Source organism: Notothenia coriiceps, unplaced genomic scaffold, assembly GCF_000735185.1.
Source record: "Notothenia coriiceps isolate Sejong01 unplaced genomic scaffold, NC01 NC01_scaffold00026098, whole genome shotgun sequence".
Lineage (NCBI taxonomy): Eukaryota > Metazoa > Chordata > Actinopteri > Perciformes > Nototheniidae > Notothenia > Notothenia coriiceps.
Window position 1 is genome coordinate 540530 of NW_011358799.1, and position 26609 is coordinate 567138.

General features: G+C 37.4%; 6 protein-coding genes and 1 long non-coding RNA gene across 7 annotated transcripts in view; 5 read left to right on the forward strand and 2 right to left on the reverse strand.

The window, feature by feature from the left end:
* LOC104956535 (uncharacterized) overlaps nucleotides 1-1982 on the forward strand; it is a 43062-nt gene extending 41080 nt beyond the window's left edge. Inside the window, exons 3-4 of the long non-coding RNA XR_799568.1 lie at nucleotides 1587-1701; nucleotides 1789-1982. This is a non-coding gene — a long non-coding RNA (uncharacterized lncRNA). The remainder of the gene's footprint in view (nucleotides 1-1586; nucleotides 1702-1788) is intronic.
* LOC104956532 (ELKS/Rab6-interacting/CAST family member 1) overlaps nucleotides 1-26609 on the reverse strand; it is a 92725-nt gene that overhangs the window by 31433 nt on the left and 34683 nt on the right. The window lies entirely within an intron of this gene.
* c15h3orf52 (chromosome 15 C3orf52 homolog) lies at nucleotides 4948-8882 on the forward strand. Its single transcript, XM_010784027.1, has 7 exons — nucleotides 4948-5746; nucleotides 6113-6190; nucleotides 6373-6459; nucleotides 6741-6873; nucleotides 6969-7129; nucleotides 7823-7893; nucleotides 8024-8882. Exons 1-7 carry the CDS (start codon nucleotides 5681-5683, stop codon nucleotides 8217-8219), a joined length of 792 nt encoding a protein of 263 aa, XP_010782329.1. The 5' UTR covers nucleotides 4948-5680; the 3' UTR covers nucleotides 8220-8882.
* On the forward strand, nucleotides 8730-15616 carry guca1c (guanylate cyclase activator 1C). The gene is made up of 5 exons (XM_010784026.1): nucleotides 8730-8805; nucleotides 12639-12867; nucleotides 13321-13470; nucleotides 13975-14062; nucleotides 14258-15616. Exons 2-5 carry the CDS (start codon nucleotides 12673-12675, stop codon nucleotides 14392-14394), a joined length of 570 nt encoding a protein of 189 aa, XP_010782328.1. The 5' UTR covers nucleotides 8730-8805; nucleotides 12639-12672; the 3' UTR covers nucleotides 14395-15616.
* On the forward strand, nucleotides 16168-16961 carry thrsp (thyroid hormone responsive). The gene has a single exon (XM_010784025.1). It carries the CDS (start codon nucleotides 16275-16277, stop codon nucleotides 16689-16691), a length of 417 nt encoding a protein of 138 aa, XP_010782327.1. The 5' UTR covers nucleotides 16168-16274; the 3' UTR covers nucleotides 16692-16961.
* ndufc2 (NADH:ubiquinone oxidoreductase subunit C2) lies at nucleotides 17025-18829 on the reverse strand. The gene is made up of 3 exons (XM_010784024.1): nucleotides 18552-18829; nucleotides 17627-17770; nucleotides 17025-17219 (listed from the first exon to the last, which is right to left on the reverse strand). The coding sequence occupies exons 1-3, from the start codon at nucleotides 18688-18690 to the stop codon at nucleotides 17170-17172; spliced, it is 333 nt and encodes a 110-aa protein (XP_010782326.1). The 5' UTR covers nucleotides 18691-18829; the 3' UTR covers nucleotides 17025-17169.
* On the forward strand, nucleotides 18844-24303 carry rab30 (RAB30, member RAS oncogene family). Its single transcript, XM_010784023.1, has 6 exons — nucleotides 18844-18862; nucleotides 19722-19852; nucleotides 21048-21147; nucleotides 21228-21311; nucleotides 21413-21596; nucleotides 22592-24303. The coding sequence occupies exons 3-6, from the start codon at nucleotides 21055-21057 to the stop codon at nucleotides 22840-22842; spliced, it is 612 nt and encodes a 203-aa protein (XP_010782325.1). The 5' UTR covers nucleotides 18844-18862; nucleotides 19722-19852; nucleotides 21048-21054; the 3' UTR covers nucleotides 22843-24303.

Below are 26609 nucleotides of genomic sequence, written 5' to 3' on the forward strand. Positions count from 1 at the left end.
GCTGACACTTTACCTCTGCCACATCATAGACTATATGCATCACATTAATGCACAAAGAAGTCATACTCCTTTCTGCACATATTCTGAGTGGAGAAGAACCGGGGTTTTTTGCTTTGTATGTCGGGGGCGGGACATTCATGTGATTGGTTGTTGGTCGCGTTGCTCGCAAATAATCCCCAAGCTCTCAGACACGCCCAGCTCCAAGATTTTCTAGATTTTTTTCAAAGCTGCTGTGTGGACGTACAGTAAGTGTCGCTATGCAACCGGGTGAGGCCGCAAAGTATAGCGCAGCATTATGCATTTGTTTACATGCCCACCGGAACCCCCGAGGCATTACCAACAGATCAACGCACAATCAACCCATACAGGACATCTCTTTCTCCACATTACGTGTTAGACATTAGAATTGACTCTTCTTGTCTGTCACATAAGTGGCGCAACTGATGCGGTATTGCGCTAAGGGGAAATTATTTTGACCGGTCACTTTGACCGGAGAGATTTAGATTTGCCGGTCTTCAGCATATTTTACCGGTCATAGTCCGGTAATTACCGGCTAACGGGAACTCTGACACACACCGAACTGCCCGATTACTCCCCCTTTTTATTAGTTTTATGAAGGAAATGTCCGGTCACCAAGGCCTCACTGCGGGGAAACAGTGGACCTAGTGGCCCGATAGGAGTGGGCCGAGTGTGCCCGACCGGCCCACTTCGGTACCGGCCCATCGGGATTCGTCCCGAACGCCCTGATGGCCAGTCTGCCACTGGCTCTGTGTGTGTGTGTTCTGAGTGTTTGTTTCCCTTTAAAACGGCTGCGGGCAGCAGGTAGCCTAGTCACGGACTCATAGATCAAAGAAGACTGGTTTACAGACTCTCCTGTTTTGCTAGTCCGGTGCTTAAACAAATAGCTCTACACCCCTGGTCGAAATGTCCTTAAAATTAAGTCTGAGTTCGAAATGTATCTCAAATAGTTTATGCACTGTCATTTCCCCACATAAACATAAAAGTCTGCAATGAAAAGGTTGTCTCCTGTGTGCTCCACTTGTACTTGTACTTTCTCGTGCGCACAAGATACTAACCCGTTATCCCGACTTTTAAAAAAAAAATTTAAGGTCCCTTTTAGGGGCTCCGTATTTGCCTCCTAAATATCAAATCAAGTTTCGTATTACATTTTGTAATTCAGCACAAAATATAATGTTAAACCTATTCAAGTGCAAAACGGTATGTTAAAACTAGCAACAATAATTTCAAGTTGGAAAAAGTCAGTAGTGCCACTCCTAAAGAAATCCGAGTTTCTCTAAAGCCCGTAGAAAAGAAATAGTTATGTACTTTAAGTAAAGACCAACTTTAAAAAGACAGGACAAATGCATTGTACATTTCACATGGCTCATAAAGGCTTAGTAATAAGTCATTCAGTGTATATAATCACCCAAATATACAAACATTTTTTTTTTAATATCCGTTTACAAAAATGTTTTCTTAAACAGAAATCCACACACCATCACTCGTATTGATATGCTAATTGAGCATATACGTTTTAGTTATAAAGCCTGCTGCTACACCTGTTTTAATATCACCTTTCCTTACAGTGGCACACTCGGACTCTCTGTAAACGTGGGATTTTGACCATGAGCTCAGTCGCTGTACTTACGCAGGAAAGCTTTAATGAGCACCGCAGTGGGCTTCTGCCAGAGCAGGGTGGTGGTGAGTACTTTGATTTTGTTATGATTCAGCTTCATCTGCAAAATGAAAAGCCATAATTTCACTCATCTGGTTTTGTCTTTTGAACAGCTGCTGGGGCAGGACCCGGCGCTGTAGAGGAAGAGGATGCACTTCCTACCTACAAGGATGCTTTCCCACCTCTGCCTGAGAAGGCGGCCTCACCTGAGGGGACCCAGGAAACTGCCAACGCCTGGACATCTAAGATCCGTCCACTCAAGTCCTCTGTTATCACCCAGGTAGAACACTTTACGAGTCACTCACACATTGACTTTAAAGGTTGTCTGGTTTTTGTGTGTTTTTATAATTAGTGCGAATGCTGTCCAACAGCATTCCACTATTGTTCTTCAAATCTTTATTCTTCAACTTATTTCAACCAATGTTTGCCGTTTAACTACTTCAGCATACTTTCAGCTACAGAAACCCTTCAATATTAAAATGTTCAGCTCCTTCAGGACATGACTGCTATGACTAATCTTGTTTTGGACATTTATACTTTTTATAATATTCAGCTATTCAAACTTTTATTTTTACAATGTAACCCAATGGGAGGAACCTTCAAATCCTTTTGTACCTACACCGTGCGCCAAATGCTACTCCTTCCACATACTTTCAGCTAGAGACTTCGTTCCAACTTTAAAACAGTCACAAGACATTCAGCTATGTGCTTTGATCTCAAAACAGAGTGGAGGAGAGCTTGAAATTCGCCATTCTTTTTTTAAACCTGCCATAAGTCCCAAACCCTACACTCCTGTGACATAATTTGTTGATGAAAATGTAGGAAAACATCTCTTTGGTTGAAAAATAAAAACATTTAAAGGTGGGGTAGGTAATTTTGGAGAAACCAGCTCGAGTGCGCGAGAATTAGAAAATACACAGCAGGAACAAATTTGCCACTTCCTTGGAAGTGGCAAATTTGTTCCTGCTGTGTATTTTCTAATTCTCGCGCACTCGAGCTGGTTTCTCCAAAATTACCTACCCCACCTTTAAATGTTTTTATTNCACTTAAGGTTGAAATGATGTACAATGCTAATCTAGTTTTCCTTTGATATATGTGCTTGTCTTTCATTTTGTATTCTACAAAAAATGACAGTGCTACTGCGAAGAGGCTTGGGTCCTCTGCAATTGTGCGCAGCAATGTTAAGAAAATAAAACTTCCTTTCTCTGGAAGGATGACATTGCATGTGTTTGGAGGACTATTGGGGTTGAAATGAGTCAAATTCTCCTTATTGAAGTGAAAATCTGTCAGTTTCATCTCCTGGGAGATTATTATTTAAAAAAGTTAAGATGTTAGTTAATACAGGTTGCTGATAGTGGATAGCATTGTTTAAGCTGCTGCATCCCTATATGGAACACCCAAATGCGAATCAACAGTTTCCCTGGGCGAACATCGCAGAGCTGTGTCTGGGTGTTAGGACTGGCAGTTTTACACAGCTCTAGATTAACAGCCTTATTGCACCTGTTATGGTTGGACACATAACACCCTGATATATTTATTTGTATTGAAATCACATCATTATCTGCTGTAGATCTGCCCATTTTTTATCTGAGCCGAGGTCTAATAAGAAGATTAGACTAATCTATTGGCAATTACTCATGTGACATATTTTTGAAGAAATCTCAGTAGGGTGAGTTGCCCTAATGTGGGACACGCCCTAATGTGGGACACCTAAGCTCAAATGGGCGTAGGTGTAGGTGTAGTGTGTAAAAACCTTCAAACAGGAAGTACCCTGTGTGAAGACCACCCAAAGGTCAGCAACATAGTGTTTTGAAAAATATAATGTTAAGGTTTTAAATTTCGTATAAATAAAACAATCTTGCAAGTTTTTATCAGGATGTGTTTATAATATGTTTGTTCATCAGAACATATTATAATATGGTGTAAATATACTACGCAAAGTGGGACAGTATGATTAGCCTAATGTGGGACAGTTCTAAAAGGGGCATGGATTGTGCAAGCGCAATGGTTATTTACAGGGTTTTAGTCTTCTAATGCATTATTTTAGATATTTAAGGTGAAGGGCAAATTATATTACATAATTGGGGGTGACTGCATCTCTGTTAAAATGGTATGACAAAGTCAGGAATAATGTTAGGGATAAATGTCTGAGTTTAAAAGATGGCAATTAATTTAAGCCCAAATATTCAGAGTAATTTAATAAATCCATCCAACACACATTGTAAAAAATAGCCAAAGTTAACAAATCATTCCAATGTGTGCTATAGGTCAGTAAAAAAAATAAAAAACACAGTTTAAAAGGGGAGTGATTAGTCGAATATGCATAAAGAAAAAATAAAGAATGCAGACTATAAGATAAAGATAGGAGAGAGGAGTTTATCAAATATTTGTTATTGGTTGTGAGCATATTCTAATGATTTTTGGATTATTTAAATATATACATACAGTTCGGTTTCATATGAGTGTTGGGCGCTATATCCATACATCTCTTAATTTTGCCCTCAAAGTGCACCAGATTGATGCATTAAACTTCAATTTAAAGAAAAACATCTTCTGTTGTAACAACAATAACATTATAGTAACATAGCTGAACATGGTATTGCACATTTAGCTTTGAGTGTTACTGACCTGAGAGGTTTTTATTACATGAATTAAGGTGACTGAGGCTTTTTAACATAGACTTTTCAGTGTCCCACATTTTGCATAGTCCCACATTAGGAAATGCAGATTGTCTGAGACAACTTGGCACTACTACTGATATGTCTACCATTTCTTTTATGAGTGTAATATCTGCATTTTTTTCTTTTGGTTTGATTAGGACACATCCTGGGGGATTTCAGAATGGTACTGGATTTTGATTTATTGTATTTGCTTCATATCGCAATATATTCCCGAAGTCTGAAATGCAAAACATTTCCCACATTAGGGCAATTCACCCTATATCATATATTGCATTTTCTTTAATCAACATATTAGCTAATCTTATTAGGACCATATATGTCTTTTTCTGAGGACATTATTTGTACTTTATAAAAACATGGAAAAAATAAGTTTTTTAACCGTTGTCGACCTCTACTTGTGACCATTGAGAATTGCAAACATAGCATAAAATAAATGTTTTGACCTCAGAATTGTATTTTTGACATTTAACTTGAATGCAAAGATCTCTTGTAAAAAAAAATACCGTTCATTTATCCAGAAGCCCTTGTTCTTTAAAAAAAAATGTTTACTGTGAGTACATTTTTGTAACATTTGTATAGCGTAGCAAGAGGTGATACGCGCACGTAACACATTATTCACTGTAAAAAGTAGACGTTTCTAATCTAATAATTAGGAAACTTTCTTTGAATTTGACAAAACACTTCCTAACCGCCATGTTGACTTATTAAACGTGTCATTTGGTTAAGCATATTCAAGTCGTAACATCTAAGACACCTTCACCTGGGGAAAAATAGATCACGTGGTATGCACACTTCAAATACCTAGCAACAGTCAAAAGTGTTCGCTCGGTAGATTCCATTTTATTTAACTTCATAACGCAAGTTGTATTCAGTAAATACAACTTGCGTTGTACTACCAGCCTTAGTGTAAATACTAGTTACAGTAAGGCTGGCTGTGACTCGCAGTACACTCACTGTAGTTCCATGTAATGTCGGGGTTGTGTCACGTTGTTGTCATGTCTGTTAACGTTCCACTGTTTCTTGACAACGCCTTCCGACGTCAGTGCAGCGAAACTTAAAGTAGCCTACTAACTCACCTGGCAGGCTGGGAAGAGGGCGAGCCGTGAGAGAAGAGACACATTTCCTCGCCTCAAAACCAAACAAAAACGTTCCCACGAGCTGTCACTCCTTACAATGTGAACTCGCGACCTGTTTGTTTGTTGCCTTTTTGAACCACATCTGGGACGTTTATGCTGACAGTTCGGTTTCATTATTAAAAGTTGTAGCTTATTGATACTTCCGGGTTAGGACTTCTTCCATTTGGAACTGGGAGTAAGAAGCAAGCATGGACATCGAGCTGCAGACCAAGACTAATGGGAACCATGGAGCAACATATTTGTCTATGGAACAGGTAAGTTCAAAGGGTTTAAAAGTGTAGAGGCAATTCTAATCAGAAGAGGAATAATAATATTTTACTAGGCTAATAATAATTACAATATAATACAAGTTTATGATGTTAATTATAGGCAGACTATACTATATCCCTGTGTCTACACTTTTATTTTACTTTTATTTTATCAAGATAATTAACTATTAGAACTAGTCTTTCATTGTTTTTTCAAAGTAACTAACTAATGAAACTTATATTTAATGGCTGATTTATGTACAATTGATAGATAGATATAATATATACTTTATTAATCCCAAATTGGGATAATATAAACATTATTATTGCACAAAGAATTTCATTTATTCCCCAATATTTGCCTGCTCCAAGGTGACAGCAGGTAACGGAGATGGTGCGGCCTACAGAATCACTGATGTAGGAGAGGAAGACGGGTTGCTTTCTGCACAGGTGAGCTTCAATCAAAGTTTTGTTCAAGTTTTCAGTATGTGTATGTATGTAATAAATATGTAGTGTGTTCTGTGGCAACAACTTGTTTTACTCACTTATTTTCATCATTCCTGCCAGAGAAAAAAAATCCACACACTGTCCTTAGATGAGAGTGACAGTTGCATGCTGTGTCTTTTTCTCAGACTTCTGGTTATAATGGGGGGACAGTGGCCTCTGACCATGCAGTGGAAACTCAAATTAATCTGGAAAATATCCACACTCCTCAAGAGGTATGGAGACTCTTACTGTAGTTAAGAAATTATAATGTTAACATGTTGTTTCTGGGGCATTTCTTCTTATACTTGGAATAAAGGAAGGGTAACATTTCTGCTATAATGTGATAACAAATTATTTCCCCATGCATCCCCCGGACACAAAAGAGGAAGGTTCAGCTACATAAACTAGTTTTTCTGTGCTTTTTGTGTTATCTCTTAAACTATGTTCAACATGAAAGGCTAGTTTCAAGCTTGAAAAAAAGTGAAGCCCTATTGTCCTTTCATTATGCTTTTAGAAAAGTGCCGTGTGCAGGATAAAGGGAGAGCTGAATGAGGTTATCTTCTGGAGAGTCAAACTGTGGATGGCCATCATCTTCTTATTTTTCCTCATCTCTGCTGTGATTATCATTTCAGTGCTTCTGTGCTCAGGTAAGGTTTCATGATGGGTGTGTTGTTTATTGTGTTTATTATTATCTGATCTGTGTCAAGGCTTTGACAGATTTTCGTTTTCTTTCTTTGAACAGTGATTCACGAGGACAAGGATGAGATCTTTGATCCCTCGACGTTTAAAGTTCCTCAGTATTTCAATGGGAGCTTTCAGCTGCCCAATCTGGTCTTTACAGAGGACCTTTTCACCATGTCCTCCAACGAGAGCCAAACACTCGCCGGTGAACTTCGAGAAAAGGTTTTTACCATTTATGACCCGTATTTCAAATGATGTACTTAATACAATCCTATCAGTTTGTGGTATTTATAATTCAGTATATTAAGTAACAAACAATATAACATAGGACTAGAAACATTCTATTGCATCAGTGTCTATCTTTATATGACAAATAGGGAACTGATGTGATGCCTACCATATAATGGCTTAATATATATAACCATGTAACAACTAACTTAATAGTTATGATATTGTAGAGGCACTATTTACAGTGTGTTGCACATTTCATAACAAGCAACATCATTTTTTTCATTTAAAAACATACATTAACAAGCTATGGACAAAAGAATAACAATTATGACGAATAACATTAAATAAAATTTACATTTTATTTTTAACTGTTTTAAAACCGTGGTTCACACTTTATATTCTATATTTAGTTTTATTTAGTGAGAGAGCTGCATAGCCAACTTCATCCAGAAGAACTCACAGTTGATCATTATTTGGATGAAAAATCTGACACTTTTCTCAACCGAAAGACAAAAACCTGTTCATAGCTGCTGTTGCTGAGAGCTGTTTTGTTGATCTCTTACAGTGAATATAAGAGCCCTAAGTGGCAGAGTAGAGCTCACAGTCTATTGAAAGTAGGTCTTTATCGGCCAAAACCATTTACCTCATTGTTTGCTTCTGCTTGTGTCAACCTGCCCCACCCAGCTGGCTAACCTCTACAGATCCTCCCCTGCTCTCGGACGATACTTCTCGAAAGCAGACATATATGCTTTCCGGTAAACACACATCACACTCGAATAATTATGCACTAAAATGTACACCTCAGCTACATAAATAGAGTGGGCTTTTTGTCATTGTGCATTTAACTGAAAAGTGGTGTGAACTTCTGTTTTACTCTGCTCACAGGAACCAGTCGGTCCTCGCTGACTACCAGCTGACATTTCTCATGCCTGCAGACCATCAGGATCAGCTGAGGAACATAACTCTGAGCAGGGAGATGGTGTACAACGTGTTCAGACAGTTCCTATATGACCAGGAGCCAGATGAGTCAGGGCAGATGTACATAGATCCAGTTTCCCTAAAGATGTTTTTAAAACACTAGGAACACATGTTCTAATCCGTACAGGGAATTCTGTTCTTTGTTGTAATTTAAGTGAAACACTGAGCAAACACTTAACCCTCTACAGTGAGATGGTTGCTTGTAGCATATGATTTTCATACGTACGTGTGATTTCCCCCCATGACTGTAGAAATGTTGCAAATGCTGCAGCTTGACCACATAAACCTACAGTACATGGCCACAGTCACACAATCCCCTGTAGGTCATGCTGTGTGTGTGATCTCATGGTGTGTTATGGTGCTTTGAGACTGTTCCTTTTTTCAAAATCAATCAACAGTGCCTGGAAATCTACTGTCACTCTGATATTGATGTTTATATTTGTATCGTGCCTTGTTTAACTGCACGTTTAATTGAAAGAATATTGATAAAAATGTCAGTGCTGTAATTGTTTATGTTCATTCCCTGTCTATCACTGTGAAATCATACGACTGTTTGTTCAAAACCTGTGGCTTTATACATGTTTTTTTATATAAATACAAGTTTTTATATTTACATAGCTTTATTTTCCATCACAGGACATGATCTGCAAATCAAAACTGTGGAAAATCAGCTTTAGAGAACTGTACAGGTATGCTGCTTGTGTGATAATTTTATAAGTAAAGCTGTTCATGGCCTGATAAAACGATATTTTCTATTCACAAAGAAGTGACCTGCTGTATTTGTTTATGTTCTTTATGGTTCAACAGTAGAGGGAGTGCATGTTAAACACGCAGATGGGCTATTACTGGTTCCTTTGTTTATCTTGTCTTCCTGGATTTGCCTGTCTCCGTTTGGAGTGACATTCAAGGACACTTTCATATTTAATTTGTATTGGTAGCTGTTTTTTAAATGTAATAGCGCCGGTGTAAATAGCTGTCTGATTTAAAAATATATATATTTCCTGGAAGTGTTCATGTCAACATGTCTGTCCTCTAATAAGATTACAGCTGTGATTGATGTTTGTGCAAAGTTATCCGGTCACACGCATTACATTCTCCACTTCCACCAGATGGTTATTAATGAGACCTCACTTCAACCTGTAGCACTCGGTACAAGATGTGTTATAAGAAGTTGAAGCTTAACCTAATACATTATTTTAACTCCTTGCCTTTTTGTGATACAAACTTTGATTATCTTTTGCGGGAGCGTTTGATAATATCATGTAACATTTATATTATTCTGAAATGGACCAATCTGCAATAATAAGTACTTTTACTTTTGGAACTTTAAGTATATTTTTATGCTAATACTTTGTACTTTTACTTCAGTAACATTTTGAATACAGGACTTTAACTTGTAACAGAGTATTCCTACTCTCTGGTCTACTTTTATTTAAGTGCAAGATACTACCAACAAGTTGGCATGTCATTTTTTTAAATTTGTTTTGCTGTGTTGAATAGCAATAAATGGTCTCTGAATGATTGCACAAATACATTTTTGAGGTACCAATATTGGCTATTCTGAAAAGACACAGAATCATGTGAACACATTATTGTGTAAATACTGTTTTAAAAACAGACATAAATACTGAGCCTTTTTTCCATGTGGGCTACTAAACATGAAGAGGAAACACTGTATACATGCACCTGCAGTCCTCAAACATCCTTGCTGCATGACAGTCACATGCTGGTCAAACGATCAAGTTTATACAGCAGATCATCAGTGGGATCCAAGAGTTTCAACAGTTCATTATTGCGCATAAAATCATATCACTCCACCTGCTCTTTGAAACCCTCAAATATTGCAAATGTTGAATAAACACGAATAAACCTTCACATTTGGGGATTCTATTGATTTTGACTTGACAACTGTAAGCTTCTCTTTACTGTATTTAGGGGCTGGCAGTGTGTCTGCAGGTTTATCTCTCTTCTTTGCAAGTAAACACTTTTCTTAATCTGTTGGCAGCAGTGAGTGACCCTGTGCCATCGCTGTTCGTGTCAGTTCACTTAATAGATACTAGCTGCCCGTGCTGTATGTGCTTACTGTGCACAGACATCTTCCCAACCCTATTTTGAGCGTTGGTAATCGTCTAAAGCCAGATTTACTATAATAAGCTCACTGAGCTTCGATAGCCTGGTTGGTTTAAAAACCACTACTGTCTTTACTTTATAGTACCCAAAATCCTCTATTGGCAGTCCAGAGCCACACTTAGGTCAAGCACGGGTCAGGGGTCACAACGGCTGGTTAAACGTGTATTTATCCATTAAGGATCGGCGGGACTTTTATATAGTCCAATTGACTCACACTTAGATGCCAGAGATGTAAAATAACTGCTTCTTTTTATCCTACGGTTTGAGTTTATGTAATCAGATTGATGATTATGTTCTGTTCTAGGAAATGATTTTGTAACCTCAATCCTCTTAAAGCATAACACCTGTTCTTGCATTGAAAGTAAAAACAAACATGTCTGCCTGCTTGCCTTACTGCATGTTGATCACACAGAAGACATTTGAGTTATTTTAAACCAAGCTGTTTGATCACAGGCTGGAATGAGTTGGAAATGGTTTTATTCTTATGATATGTTTGGCGAGGAAAGTCAATTTATTTAAACAGATCATCTCTTTACAGCTAAACTCCATGTCATTGTTATCAAATGCATACAAAAACAATTAAGTATTTTTGATAAAATAACAAAAATGCTGACACACACACACACACGCGCACGCACGCACGCACGCACACACACACACACACACACACACACACACACACATACACACACACACATGATCTGTCTGCCTAATTCTGTGGTCAATGAGTTGGCAGGAAATGTACTTCTGCAGACAAAATCATATTTCGGTCCTCCACATTTCTTTATGAGCAATAAAATATATTCAGGGTAGTTTAGGCTACATCTGAACTAGCTTTTGCTAATACCTGTTACTTAACATACCAGGAAAACTACTGTAATCTCTTACCAATCAAACCTTTTTGTATAGGTGTACAGAGTAGGGGATGATCCATTTTGTCTCTTAAATCTTATCAGCAAATGTTGAGTTGATGCAATTTGTTCCTTAACCGGAGTAATTGCTAAACTGTTTCATTTTTGAACACTTGAGAATTGATAAAAGTGCTTAAAAGTACTTTCAAAATTGTAGATTGTAGTTTTCTTTTTGCCATATATAATGCGAGCACTTCTGTTGTGGAAACTGCTCAGTAACCCCGTTTACTGTCAATATAACTAGTAAAGCCATACATCCTCTGAATGTCATGGGTCTGTACAGTAGTTTGTGCTTATCAAGGTTGAATGAAGTTATGATTATTTTGGAACAAAAAAAAACTCAGTGAGATCAAGTTTCAACAAGTGGTCTCAATCAAATGAAAGGGCTACTTTAGGGACTATCAATACAACACATGATTACAATTGGGCTCATTGAATCCATCAGAGTGAGACTTTCCATGGCCGTTTAGTATGCATTTATACTGCATGCCAAAGCTGCATGGTTTTTACTTCAAAGTTGATTTTTCAAAAAAGGGTAGCAAAAGACCCCATAAAGGAGATATAATAAACATGAGCACAAAATAAAAATAAATGAATATTGAAAATGCATATAGGTCTTTTATTAATAATACTAAGTATGATAATTTATCATTTTATTATATTTTATCTAAAGTGTAAAGTCATTCATCCCAAGTTTCATCAGTATTTGTAACTCAACAAAGAGACGTGAACTGTTTAATAGAATAGATTGTTATTCAAATCGACTTCAGCATCCCTTATTGACCAACCCCAACAGTAACACCATTAGTAGAATTTCAGAAGGAAATAATATCTAGAACTTTCAAAATAGTTGTTCTCCACCTCCCCCCAAAAAAGAAATGTATGTAATGTATGTGTTTGTAGCTCAGAAATATTTCCTAGCATGTCTGTGTTTTAAATGAAGAATTCCATTTGTTAATTCCCTGAGGAATCCAAGAAATATGTGATAAACTAATACAAATAGTTGGCATACATCAAACATGTGACTATGCAGGTGAACATATAAAATGTAAATATATATATAAATAGTTATGTAAATACCTGACTAAAGAGCAAACTAGAACAAAATATGATAAAATAAAGTTAGTATTGAAAAAAAAAAGAATACACTTTGACTTCCAGCTCCATGGCAGAGGTCTTTATTAAAACCTGCAAACTCTAAGAGTCGAGAGTTCAAAGGGGCTTCCTTCGTCACGCATTGGAGTTACCGATCCGTGGAAACCAGTAACCAAGCCCACTTCAGTCATAAAGCATGCAATGTCCTGCACTTCTTGGAAGACTCCTGCAGTTATCCAATTAAGGAGTTATGTCCTCTTTTGGCTGTGCCAGGATTTACAGATTAAGGTGTTTGGTGCATGTCATTTCAGCCGGACCTCAGTGCTGCAGAGCTCTGTAGAAACTCTGTTCTCTCTCGTCTCAGCATCACTACTTGCTCTTTGCAGGATTCTGGACTAAATTACATCTCTGAAGGGAATAATGGGTGCTGCATACCCCACCTTGGATGATATCCTGGAGGAGGACATGCATCATTGGTACACCAAATTCATGAAGGAGTCCCCTTCAGGACTCATAACGCTCTTTGAGCTCAGGACTATGCTCGACATGAACGGAATGACAGAGGAGGCAAGCAGCTATGTGGAACAGGTCTTCCTCACCTTTGACATGGATGGGGTAAGAAATCACCTGAGTTTGTATTCACTGCCCAGGTGACAGTGGATTTTGTGATTGACTCAAAGTCTGGTAACAATTTTCCAACTGACATGACAGTTGCTTGCAAATTCCTAATGCATGTACCTTGTTGAATAAATCAAATCAGTTCTTTGGTAATGTAGACCTGAAACGTTCTGTTGGAAAACAAGAGTTTTACTGCATTATTTCAAATTATTTTACGTGAATAGTGTAGAATTGTTATAAATGCTGTCAGTTGAAGTCTCTAGATCAATTGAGGTTAAACTCTCTAGTCTTTGATTCCTGACGTCTTTCACAAAGCTTAAAACCAAAGAATGCATAGAATGATAAACTGATAAATTAAACCGTTTGAAAAAATACCTGTTGTTGTTGCTGATTAATCAAATTGATTCATAATCCCATTCATAATTGTACTTTTTATGTGTCATTTTGCAGGATGGCTATATAGACTTTGTGGAATACATCGCAGCAATTAGTTTATTGCTGAAAGGAGAAATTAACCAGAAACTCAAGTGGTACTTCAAGCTCTTTGATCAGGACGGAAATGGGAAAATTGACAAGGAGGAATTAGAGACCATATTCAAGGTTTGTTTTCTTCTTTCTTGTTCCATACTTTTAGTTTTACGGATCTTAGAGACTGGGCATTTCAACGTTTTCTGAATGGTTAAATTTAGCCAGCAGACATCTAATCCAGGGGGCTTATTATCCAACTCCAAGTCTAAATATGGCCCTATTACATCATTTAGTCACTAAAGCAGTCACACTGTACATATTACATGATCACTTTTTACCTTGTCACCATTTTGTTACTGTAATAACTGCAGGTACTGACACTTAGGTCAAGCTAAATCATATATATATATATATATATATACACCACCTTGGATTTAGTCATTTTAGAGACCGTATTTGGTGTAGAGGAACCCAAATAAATGGTATTCCTAGTCTTAAATATCACTCGTTGTTTAAAGACTCCTATTTAGGGTTAGCATTCAGGAGCTTAATGAGGAAAGGCGCAGTGTTTAATCGAATTGATTAACCTTTGCCAGTGTCGATTTAACTAACCATTAACTGTAACTCCTTCAACAGGCTATTCAAGATATCACCAGAAGTTATGACGTCCCTCCAGAAGAGATTGTAACTCTTATATATGAGAAGATTGATGTCAACGGAGAAGGTCAGAACTATAGTCAATCCATGACTAATGTAATGATTTCATAGCCAAGAAAAAGACAATAGTGTTCTTTAGAAATAATGTCTCCATAACTCTAGTAGTCGTGAAATATCCTAATATGTGATTTCTTATTCCCATTTTTACATACTGTTTACAATGTGTTCATCCCATTTCCATCTTATCTACGTGTCTCCTCAGGTGAGCTGACCCTGGAGGAGTTCATCAGTGGAGCCCACGAACATCCCGACATCATGGACATGCTTGGCAAGATGATGGATCTTACAAACGTCTTGGAAATTATCCTGAATGGTCAACCGAAGAGAGCTATAAACTGAACGTGAAATCAACAAGCTGGATTTTTGTGTGCAAAATTGTGATTGTGCTTTTCGAAAGGATTTTCAGAATGCAGCAGTTTTTAGGAAAGAATGTACTGTATGTGCTTGATGGTTAAAGAGCAAAGTCCCATCTCAAACTGCACTGAACTGAGTGAGCAGCCCTACACAGATATGATGTCACTGTATGTCGCCTGAGGGAAGCAGCGAACCTGTCCCCTCTGCTTGTGCTCTCACATTTCTTGAACGGTGGCCCTCCAGCTTTATTACATTTTACAACATTTTAACAAGCTGAGTGTTTCGTGAGTCTCTCAGTGAAGGAGGACACAGTTTTCAGGTTCCTACAGTGTGGCTTGAGTATGATGCAAAACCTGGTGAATGAGTCCCTTTGACTCTTGGTTTACAGAACTGTCCGGCACAAGAAGAGAACTGCCAAAATCTTTGTTAATTTTGTTACAAACTTCATTCGAGAAAACACTCCCTATGTCAGACATAATTACGCATTTGGGTAATAACATGTTAACACTATTCAAAACTATCCCGAGACTGTTCAATCTAGTTGGTTTTGTGTTGTTGTTCATGTGAAATGTGCATAAAATTACACTGTTGCTTGTATATAAATTGGATGGTATCTGACTATCCATGTAGTTACTGCATGTACAAATATTTAACATGAAATGTTTTGCTTCATTATATTTGACAATTATTTAGGTTACAATGTTGCCTTAAAATCACAAAACATGTTTGTTGAAATTCTTTTTTCCCCCCCTTTGAACATTAAACATTTGCAAAAGAGCAGTTTTTTTAATATTGTATTAGTCTTCCCTTTTTCACAGAGTAAGATACAAATGTACATGTAGGGCTGCCACAATATCATATTTATATTACATGTTAGGTTAAAAATCATTTATGATGACGATACGATACAAAAAAGAAAAACCATTAAAATGAATAATGATATCTTTCAAATTCCTCTTTAACTTTGGTTAAATGTGTGCACTTGGGAAAGGGAGAACAATTAAAGTTAGAAAGGATCTAGAAGCACTGGATTACACTTGGTTTACATATTATAATGTGTATATTGTGTATTATATACATGATATTAATATTGTGTTTTCAAATGAGGTAATAATTCTGTCTTACAATCGGTGTCTTCTATGTTGCTATGTTTACTCAATGGTTGACATTGTAATATCTCAGAAACGGCTATCATTCTAAACAATAAATCTGTGTGTTTTTATGTGATAATAATTGGTCTTTTGTGTTTCTGGTGGTGTTTGGCTATTCTTCAGAACTACCTGCCAATTGTCAAACTGTCTCAACCATTTCTCAATTGCTGTTAGTTTAGTAGGATCATATTTAAGATACATTTTATTTTTTAAGAATAATCATTCAAGTTCTCTTTGCCTATTCAAATGGAAAAACAACAGCAGAACTAGAGTTCAGCAATTCTCGAAGATGACCTGCAAATGTAAACAGAACCTGAGTTTAAAACTGAGGCTCTTTCTGTTGTGGAAAAAAAAAACGACATGCCTCAGCTAAATGTAATTTAAATGATTGAATACAAAAATAAAATAATGTTGTCAGGCAAACACAGTGATCTACATTGTTAAAGTGTTGAGAGAGGTTCATTTAGGTACATAGTGGTCAGACATTATGACTTTGGGTTGTGTAAATCAAATAAAGATAAGAGTTTGACTCCACATAGCACCCGACGTGCTCCTAAATGCCTCGGCTGATGCAATTATGTAACTGCATGGATCAACCCACCTGTGCTCTTCGTATAAATTCCCCAGTTGTGCTCTCATGTCTTTGCACTGCACACAGCGTTCTACTGTCGACCACCACAGCAAAGAAACAGCCAACCACATCCAACTGGAACCATGCAGTCTGCCGAAGCCAAATTCAACAAAAACAGCCTCCTCTTGGCTCTGAGACGGTACAGCTCAGCCGTCTGTGACATGGAGCAGACCATTCTCCTGCCCAGCCTGCTGCGAGACGTCCCCTCCGATGACCTCTGGAACTGTGAGGCAGCAGAGGAGTCCTGCACAGACCTGTATAGCAACTACCTGATGCTCAAGGCCATAAGAAACACAGCGGAGAGCAACCTGGTTCGCCTGGATGACCACAAGGCCAAGAACACAGCACTCAACAAGACCCTGGAGACTCTGTTGGACACAGATCCAGAGGCTCTCTTTGGCTTCCACCTCAGAGGACTATTTTCTGTGATGAGTGACCTCACCAAGAAGACTCAGAGTCTCACTGAAAAATATATGGACATTATTGGAGTTGCAAATTAGAAAAACCTGTAAGACTTGTGGACATTAAGCTAAATATCTGGTGATTTTAAAATGTGCTGTACATGTAACAGCCAAGAAGTAACAGTCACATGATTGTCACAAACTGTTTACATTCAGTGACCCAATTCCTGTAACTAAATGATATGGAACAACCGTGCTTTGTCAATGTTAGCCAAATCTATCCATTCATTTGCAAACTGTAATAGCCCATTGGACATTATGGTTGAAGATATAAAAGGTTGACTGATTAAAAGACCATGTAACAACCGAGCCGTGTTCTAGGATTGATTTATGTGCAAACACTCATGTCTATGCTTCTGAATAATGAGAACATTTTAAACTTGGGTATTTATTTTATTACATAACAATATTTTGTACAATAGTTGACAGAAAGATTTCACAAAAAGACCACTGAAGACAGATGGTAGTCTAAAAGTGTTTTCTCCCTCCCTTCCTCTTCCATCTCATCAGACGCCAATTAGCGAACGGGAATGAAAGGCTCGACAATCTCTGCAAAGGTCTTTTTGTCTGGTGGGATGACAAAAACAGAAAGAAACCATTTAAATTCACATAAACATGGGTCACAATGTTCTTATACTTAATGTGAAGACTTAAAAATCTCCAAGTGAACATCAAGCACGACAGAAAGAACGGCACACATACACAGCATGGGGCTTCATATCCTCGTATTATCCTGTTTTATAATTGTGGTCTGTAACTCGCATATAATCGTCCTAAGTGATGATAAAATATATGATAAAACGAAGGAATAAAATATGCATTTGAATGCCAAAATATATTCAGAAAAGGGCACTGCAGGTGGATAAAATGGGACTAATCAGTAATTGTTAAATATTAATGAACATGCATAGAAAAAACATCAAGAGCACTGTCGGGGTCTTCTGGAAGAGCAAAAACACTGATATTTCACTTACCCTTTGCAACAAAATTATCTGGGTGCAGTTGGATATACTCTTTCATATCTCGATCAACTTTGGCAAAATAGTAATGTTCTCTTTTTGTCACATGGTAGCCGACGTACCAACCAATTGTTGTCATTAGGACAAGTCGGTGAACACCTTAAAACAAGAAAATGGACATGGATGAGTGTCATTTAAGCACACAACACAATGCATAAATGTAAAGGTTAGCATTGAAAGAATAAATACAAGCGTTCATGGTGCTTTTCAAATTAAGTGCTACCTTGTTCTTAAATTAAGTCAAATTCAAAGATATAAAGAAATAAGTCAAGCATAATGATATCCCACCAGATTGAGTATATAGTTTGGATCTTTAGCACTTTGAGCACCAGGAAAAGCGCTATATAAATGCCATGTATTATTATCATTATCTAAAAGAAAATGAGCACCAAAGAACAGACACTGGAAATGTTGTTGAGTGAGTTTATTGTTAATATTGACTTAAGTAAGGCTGATATGATTCATGTTTACAGTATGTCTGCTCTATGTCTGCCTAGCATAGGAGATGTGTAACCTTTTAAAACGTTCAGCTGCTCAGCAATGACACACAATGTTGACTCTTATAAGTGCACCATGTCAGGGCAGGGTTTTTTTATACATTATATTAATAATAATAATAAACTTTATTTATATGGCACATTTCCAAAACATAGTTACAAAGTGCTTTCACTTAAAAATACAGAGAGCAAGCGGATTAAACAACAACATCTAAACATAAGAAAACATAGTAAAACACATAGAAAATAATAATTAAAAAAAATAGATAGAATAAGAATAAATAAAAAAAATAATTATGATTAAATGTTGCATAATGCTTGAGAGGAAAGAGCAGCTCTGTAGAGAAGCTAACGTCTGAAAGCCTGCTAACAAACATGCTAACCTGATTTCAGAGGTGGCTTGTGGTTGATGGCATTGTGGAACATCGAAGCAAGTCCGGCTGAAAACGCCAGCCACGCCGAGTTCATGTTGAAGAGGGACGGGGGAGGGAGATCCTTCGCCTCCTCCGGTAAGAACCACATGATGACAATTCCCCCCTTTTACTCAGAAATATGAGTGACCTACCGAATAGCTTCCTTTACCTCTCGTAGGAAGTCAAGGACGTGCTGTGCAACCGCATGAAACCTCCGGGTACAACACATGAGAACCGCTTCAGTTCCGACTATCTTGTTTCCTAGCAACCAATGCCAGAAGGTAAAACTTTACATTGAGCAATAAATGTGATTTAACTTCAACGATTTTACATTAATTAGATGTTATAAGAAATAACATATTCACATACAATAAAGGGTTTATTTACATTAAACCTCTTATAACGTTACAGTATGTGGGCTCGCTGTAAGCAACTCTATTAAACTACTGTCGTTGGTTGCCTTGTATAAAACAGATAGCTTTTGAAATACTTCAAAAATATAAATAAATACATTAGGACCATACGAGTTGAACTTTGTTAGCATTTATCGCCATATTAGCAACGGTAGGCTAACAATGTAGGCGTACCACTGCGAGTACACTACTATGTTCAGTAGCTAAGCAAGTAGGCTAGTTGTAACGTTAGTTAGTTAGTTCGTTAATTCTCGAGTTAGTTAGTTAGTTAGTTAGTTAGTTAGTTAGTTAGTTAGTTAAAACGTATAAGAATAACACCGAGGTGCAGTAGCCCTACTTAAATTGATCATAGATGTAGGCTATTTTTCAACTTCTTTGATTCACCAAAGTGAAATGTTAAACAAATGTAGGCCTAGGCTATGTAGCAAATTATACATAAAGGAATATTGCAGTATTAGAACACAATACAAATTGGGTTATACACATGCCAGGAGCTCATTAATTAATCAATCACATTTGTCATGTTATACGTTTCAATTGTTTTTATTTTTTCTATTTTTCACCGTGAATAGATTTCTAATTAAGATATATTGAAAGTGAAGAGAAGGCCCGAACATTTGCATTAGGGTGATTTTATTCTCTAGATGCATTGAGTGATGTTGTTATCTTTGCATGTGAACTGATGACATCATCTGAGTGCAGTCCTCCTCCTCCTCCTCCTCTATAGACAGGCTGATGCTGCTGAGCTGCTGAGGATACAGAGGAAATATGCCCTGCCCAGCAGTGGCTTTGCCTGTTTGATGAGGTGACCTATGCATACCAAGTGTTTTTAAGTCCAGGGTTATCCCCTTGTTTTTGGTAAGTAAAAGCTATTTCTCGATTCGCAGAGTTGACTTATATCTCTCCTGCATCTACAGATTTAGCCAAAATGGCTAGTTGCACGGTAGCTGCTAGTTGCTACCTTCGCTAGCTTCGCCCTAATGGCCATCGACTGAGGCTGAAAGCGAGTCATTATTGGGAAGAAACGTAACGGTAACTCAGATTCTGTCTGTGCAAAATGTCCAATAGTGTTGATTTGCATTACAAAACAAGTTTTTAAAAAAAAGGGCGGAAGAAGAAATGCGACACAGGCAACAAATTATATGCAAATTATTTCAGTAATTGTAACTATAGAATATGGACCATTGTATTCAGGGTGCCATTCAGGGTTTTGCATCGTCTGGCAAGCAACAGTTTGATTTATTCTGTTATCTTTTACAATGAGGTATTTCGTTTTCACGCACTCATAGGCCCCACTCAATGCTGCTGTCGGAGCAAATGTAACGGTATCTATTGCAGAGAATACTAAAGTTGTAGTTTATTATCCATTACATGCATCTCACTGTGTAATGTGTGGACACTGACTGAAGCAACAGACCCATCAGCTACCGATATGCGTTTAATATTGCAGATTAATCTTTCCGACCGTGTCTCCAGCCTCCGTTATAATCCAAAAAGGGTGCACGACTACCCCCTGACAACTGCTAAGCAAAACTATTAGGAAATGAGGGGACCAAAAATGTCCTCTTTGTGGTCAGTGGCCTTAATGATAGACTATAAAAAACAAGTTAAGAATGTGTATTTTATGACACATGAAACCAGAATCAAGGAGGGGCAACTAGAACGAATTACCTTATTAGAATAGTGATACTTGTTGAACGTAATCAGTAGTTTTGAGTATTTAAAATAAAAATATATCAGCCATTTTCCAGTGCTGTTAGTGTATTACCGTATGTTACAGAGCTAGATCAGAATTAAGATGTACATTCTGAAACTCTGAACAAGGGCATATTTAACTAAAAAGTGAAGGTTATTCAGCTCAAATGTCAGCTGTTGTCCTCCTGAGGATGCAACGGTTAATTGTTTCCTCAGCATTTTAACTGTCTAACTTCAGGACTTTTCAGAATTGTGCCGGTAGCATCAGCATCCACTATAAGGTGATCCACTTGGACACATGCAATGCAGTGATTTCATGTTCAATGTTACTTATACCCCATTGTTTCCTTTTTTTAAGGTTTATCATGAGCATGGAAGATTATGACTACCTGTTCAAAATAGTTCTGATTGGAAATGCTGGAGTCGGGAAGACATGTCTTGTCCGGCGCTTTACTCAGGTTTGTATGATTCTGAGTTTATGAGTTTGAAGTAATTCATTTGCAGAGTATCATACTCTCTATTTCTGTTTTCATTTTAGGGCCTTTTCCCACCTGGACAAGGGGCTACTATTGGAGTGGATTTCATGATTAAAACAGTGGAAATCAAAGGGGAGAAGGTCAAGGTACCCAGACTTTGAAACATTGTTTTATACATAATCAGATTCCTTTTTGTTTTGTAACAATTGGATGGAAAGTTGCTGATTTCTTATACTTTGTTTTCCAGCTGCAGATATGGGACACAGCTGGGCAGGAGAGATTCCGCTCCATCACTCAGAGTTATTACCGTAGTGCCAACGCCCTCATTCTCACGTACGACATTACCTGTGAGGACTCCTTCAGGTGCCTTCCAGAGTGGCTGAGGGAGATCGAGCAGTATGCCAACACCACCGTGGTGACTATATTAGTCGGTAAGAAGCTTTACTTTTCACTTGAATAATTTACATTACATTAAATTGCATAATAAGGGTCCTTTATTTATTTAACTAGTGTTTTTCATTAGAACACTGTAAAAAATAGTGTGTGCTTGGACAGATTTTCACTTACATTTAAACTTAATTGAACATACATTTTGTTGTGTGGTTTTCACTTCATAATAATTGTATTTTAATACAAATATTAGACACTGTCTTTGCCTAAATGCATCATCACACACAAGCATTCAAATACCTCAACTTTCATTATGGGAAGCCATTTTAGTTTTAATTTAATATCCTTGATATTATACGGCAGTTTCGCCCACTGGCTCTTTGTCAACACTAGTGTGACATTCGGTCACTCTAGATTGGCATTCTGTCATACTAGTTGAACAAAAACTCGTGCTAGTCAGTCTTTTGCAGCAACTAGTGGCATTTTTCTCCAACAACTTCCAACATAAGCCCTAATAGTGATGCCAGGCACCGCACTATTGCCACTCTAACTCTAACTACTGACATGAAAACAAGTGAACATTTTCAGCCTCACTCGTAAACTAATAATGTTAAAAGACACTCAAAAAAGTGTGACTGTTGAGGATTTTGAATTTTACTAGTTCAACTAGTAACTAAACTAACTAACCATCTAACTGTGAGCCTCACAACTTTACTATTAATCTAAAACGGGGCTTCAAACAGTTAACTAGTAACACTTTTACCTTAACTAGGTAACCAGTTGATAAAAGTGTGTAAAACTAGTAAAGCCAAAACAAACGCCTTCTAGTTGACTAGTGAGCATTTTGGCTCACACCAGTACATCTAGTGAAATAACTGCTGCTGTTATCAAGGATATGAAATCAACACTTAAAAACGATATGAAATCAACACTTCAACTATTTGCCATACTTCCATCCCCACCCCCTGATGAACACACAAACTGTGTTGTGATACTTGTCACATGTGATGACAGATACATTCTCTATGTCTTACAGGTAACAAAATAGATCTGTCAGAGAAGAGAGAGGTCCTGAGACAGAGGGCTGAAGACTTCGCTGAGTCTCAGAGCATGCTGTATCTGGAGACCTCAGCCAAAGAGTCCGACAATGTTGAGAAACTTTTCCTGGACCTGGCCTGCGAACTCATTCGAGAAGCCAAACAGAACAAGCTGGATAACAATGACAATGCCCCAATGCCTGGTGAGGGTAAAGCCATCAGTTACTTGACCTGCTGCAACATCAATTAGAGAGGGCTCAGCACATGGTAACTTAGTAGTCATTAACTGTAGAGGACACATGGCAGAGCCCCAATGCCTAGGTCCCTCTAAGATGGCATAAAGCCACTTCTTAGTCATTTCTAGCCCCATGCCTTTTTTTAAGCTCTACACGGAAGTAAGTCAACTTTAGTTTGGCCTTGCAGGAACCAGCATTTTAGATGCTGTCGTTCTGGAGATATTGTCAGCCATGCAACAGGATGTATAGTTTTCTGCCTGTTGCATCCAGGAATAGAAGTAGGGCTCCATTTGTCCTTCTTAATGGTCAAATGGCAGATTTGTTTTGCTGTTTGAGCTTTAGTATCCATTTTCAATAAACATTTATTTTCACCAGCAGTATTATGTGATTAAAAGGTTATACCAGGTATTTTGTTACAGATTCCAAATAGCTGACTACAAGTGTCATGATCATTGGAGGTTATCAGTAAATGATAACAATATGTTTACATACAGTACGCTTTTCAGATGACCAAGTCTGATCAAGTTGCAAAAAGGTTTTTCAAACTTGACCTAAAATCTTTTGAACAATCATTTATTCCCCACTAGGTTCTTCTGCTCTGAGAACTGCATACAATTTTTATCTCATTTATGTGTAGTTATTTGCACCCGTCATAACAAACTGAAATATTTGTTTCCAATATAGGATTTCTACTTGCTGCTAAAATATTTATTTTGTGTCGGATAACATTAATTGAAACACATATAATTACTAAATTGACACATTATTATGTGACATTTTCTTTTTTTTAGCCTACATGCATTGCTTCTATTAGTCTGTTGATATGATATAGAGCATTTGGAAAGGCCTCAGATATTGGCAATCATCAGTAGAAAATATAAACATTTTAATCAATTGACTTTTTTTATTTGTCTGTCAGCTGTTTCTTTTACCCATAGACGTAAATATTTCTCTGCCTTTGTGGTTGCTGCCTAGCCATGAAATTGTATCACTTCTTATTTGTTTGAAGGGATATGTTCATGTAGTTTCGTATAAATTGTTGTACTTCATATTCTTTTAATGTGACATTTCTTGATAGTCCAGCATGTATTGCCATAATTTGTAGTGTCTAACTTTATCTTTTTAATTATTTGCCATAACTGTAATGTACTGTATTGCACAATGCCATATACTGCACAGTTATTATTTTATTGTAACATTATGTCTTTTGTTGTAAGGACTTGTTGTACACCTTGGCACTTTGCTTTTATACTTATTATTTTCTGTAAGCCCTTCGTACAACCGGCGAGCATTTTGTTTTGCCTTTTACCTAGATTTAACAGTAGTGATTTATTGTTAATCCCTTGCATCTCCTCGTCAACACAATATGGGAAATTGGAGGAAAACGCTATTGGGATGTTGTGCTTATTTTCCTTTATGTGTACAAAATAATTCCTAAAAAATTAATCTGTATAACATAAAATAATTACACTAAATAGTGTGTATTTGTCATGTTATTGCTTATGGCCAGCCCAATCATTTTCATGTCTATGTACTGCCTTCGTGCGGCGTACTACACCTATATACATTGAAAGTTTTATTTTGAAAGCCATTACCGGAAGTGGTAGTATGCCATAATGTTTATGCAATTGTGACTAATTGTATGTTGCAATTCCTTGCTGTGACCACTAGAGGGTGAGCAAACTATCGTGATTAAAATCAACACAGACTTAGCCTATGGGTTTTCCCCAGTTGTCACAGGTATAAACAGCATCACAGAATATATATTCTTTAGAGGAGTCAATAATCAATTTATGTTCAAGTATGTTATCATGGATGCATTTACGCTAACTTGACTTGATTGCAGTTCCTTGTTGTGCCCACTAGAGCAGGGGTTCCCAACCTTTTTTCCCAAGAGCCCCCCCAAATGATTTCTGTTGGAAGTTGAGCCCCCCCACACACACACAAGGGGTTTGGGGTCGCAACAGCGGTAATTCAAGTTTAAAAGTCTCAAAAATGCTACAACTACTGTCACAAACTGGATGAATGTGAAGTATTTTGTTAAAGGAGGATGAAAGCGTAATTAAGGAGCACTATTGGAGTGACTTTGATGGTTATTGGACTCAGGATTAATTAACTTGGATGCCCGCTGTATGAAGAAATTAAAGGAGGGCACAAGTGGAAACAATTCACAAAGGGATTAAACTGTTTAAAACACATGCTCAAAGTAAATCGGATTTTGCCGATGTGTTTATGTGGATTCAAAAATCGTAAATAATCTACAAAATGGAGGAGACCGATCTGATAAATAATCCAACTGAAGCCGGCATGGTTGACTATGTTTTTAAAATGCGCTGAAAAGCCTGGTTTGGACACTTTACGGGCAGAAGAAACATTTCTATTAAAGAAAGAATTATACATTTCTGTCTTTTTATGCCTTTAATTATGGAAGCCTGTTTGCGCCACAGAAAAAAAAAAAAAATCCTCTAAGTCATTATAATGACTTACTATCTCATTATATTGACTTACTATCTCATTATATTGACTTAGCTATCTCATTATATTGACTTAATATCTCATTATATTGACTTAGTTATCTCANCGAACGCGCACATGACCAATGAGGGCACGAGATAAGTTTGTGCACAGATGGAAGGCTGACAGGCAGGTAGGTAGGCCATCCAGTTATTTTAGCCGGGCCGGCTAAAATGATTGGTCGTGCTTTTTACAGTACTACGGCTTCCACAGATGACATTTTTTAATGGATTTTTTTTGTCAAAGCACTTAAGATATTCATTGCTATCGGGATTTTAAGAGCATTCCATGGAATATAACAAAGTGTATCACGAGCCGGTTTCTCAAACATACCTACCCCACCTTTAAGTATAGAACTTTAAAAAAATGTCTGAGGACAAGGATGTGACAAGAACTTTTCACATGAAACCCTCTCCTGTCACTGATCACATCTCCATGGAAACCTTTGATCTCTGGACACAGACACAGGTGTTATGATTAGGTGCTCAGACACAGACACGCTGACTGGAGTTTAACAGACTGTCTAAGCCTATTCTATACTATCTGATGGAAACCTCATACACACTTTAACATTTTCCACATATCTTCCAGATTATTGGGGACATATGGTTGTAGTTCGAAAACATGCAGTTCAAATATTTTGCTGCTTTTCCCAGCGTTTTTATTTTATTTTCTTACTACACATTCAAGAGCCCACTGTTCATGTACCCTTTAAAACAGCCAGCCACACTGCCTAGTACCAGGTGTGACTGTGGCTCTATGTTACTGCATTGGTCTCTCAATTATAAGGTTGCAGGTTCCATTCCAACAGTCATCATGTTAATATCTTTATACCTTACTACAATTTATCAGCTAGTTATTGCAGGATAACACATACTTAGTGGAGATGTATCAACTATACTTAAACTATTGCACATCTTTTAAACCTCATTGCTTAAAGTCACTTGTTTATAAAGTCAGCTATTCAAATATTCAGCTTTCTCTGCATTTTCAGCAAAGTTCAGCATCAAATTTGCGCAGCTTACAGCATTCGCACGCATTTTCAGCAGGAAATGCCTTTCCTAGTTTACTGATATTTATTCCACTTTCTCAGTTGGTACTACTTCTACATTAACTGGAATGCATTTCACAATTTTTTTTTAAGGACATGCAACATGTTGAATTAGATATGTATTTTGTGGAAACAGGGTCAGTATGCTGCCTAAAATCTATAAAGAATTATAAAAAATAAAAGTCATACAGTTACAAAAAAAGGAACCTCTTTGCT

Bases quoted from the DNA above. Each gene is read 5' to 3' on its own strand.
- c15h3orf52 (XM_010784027.1), top strand. From the start codon at position 5,681: ATGGACATCGAGCTGCAGACCAAGACTAATGGGAACCATGGAGCAACA. The intron at 5,747-6,112 runs GTAAGTTCAAAG...GCCTGCTCCAAG, and splicing joins CATATTTGTCTATGGAACAG to GTGACAGCAGGTAACGGAGA. The intron at 6,191-6,372 runs GTGAGCTTCAAT...TCTTTTTCTCAG, and splicing joins ACGGGTTGCTTTCTGCACAG to ACTTCTGGTTATAATGGGGG.
- guca1c (XM_010784026.1), top strand. From the start codon at position 12,673: ATGGGTGCTGCATACCCCACCTTGGATGATATCCTGGAGGAGGACATG. The intron at 12,868-13,320 runs GTAAGAAATCAC...GTCATTTTGCAG, and splicing joins TCACCTTTGACATGGATGGG to GATGGCTATATAGACTTTGT. The intron at 14,063-14,257 runs GTCAGAACTATA...GTGTCTCCTCAG, and splicing joins GATTGATGTCAACGGAGAAG to GTGAGCTGACCCTGGAGGAG.
- thrsp (XM_010784025.1), top strand. From the start codon at position 16,275: ATGCAGTCTGCCGAAGCCAAATTCAACAAAAACAGCCTCCTCTTGGCT.
- ndufc2 (XM_010784024.1), bottom strand. From the start codon at position 18,690: ATGTGGTTCTTACCGGAGGAGGCGAAGGATCTCCCTCCCCCGTCCCTC. The intron at 17,771-18,551 runs GTTAGCATGTTT...TCTTGTTTTAAG, and splicing joins CAAGCCACCTCTGAAATCAG to GTGTTCACCGACTTGTCCTA. The intron at 17,220-17,626 runs GTAAGTGAAATA...TCATCCCACCAG, and splicing joins AGATAATTTTGTTGCAAAGG to ACAAAAAGACCTTTGCAGAG.
- rab30 (XM_010784023.1), top strand. From the start codon at position 21,055: ATGAGCATGGAAGATTATGACTACCTGTTCAAAATAGTTCTGATTGGA. The intron at 21,148-21,227 runs GTTTGTATGATT...TTTTCATTTTAG, and splicing joins TTGTCCGGCGCTTTACTCAG to GGCCTTTTCCCACCTGGACA. The intron at 21,312-21,412 runs GTACCCAGACTT...TTTGTTTTCCAG, and splicing joins TCAAAGGGGAGAAGGTCAAG to CTGCAGATATGGGACACAGC.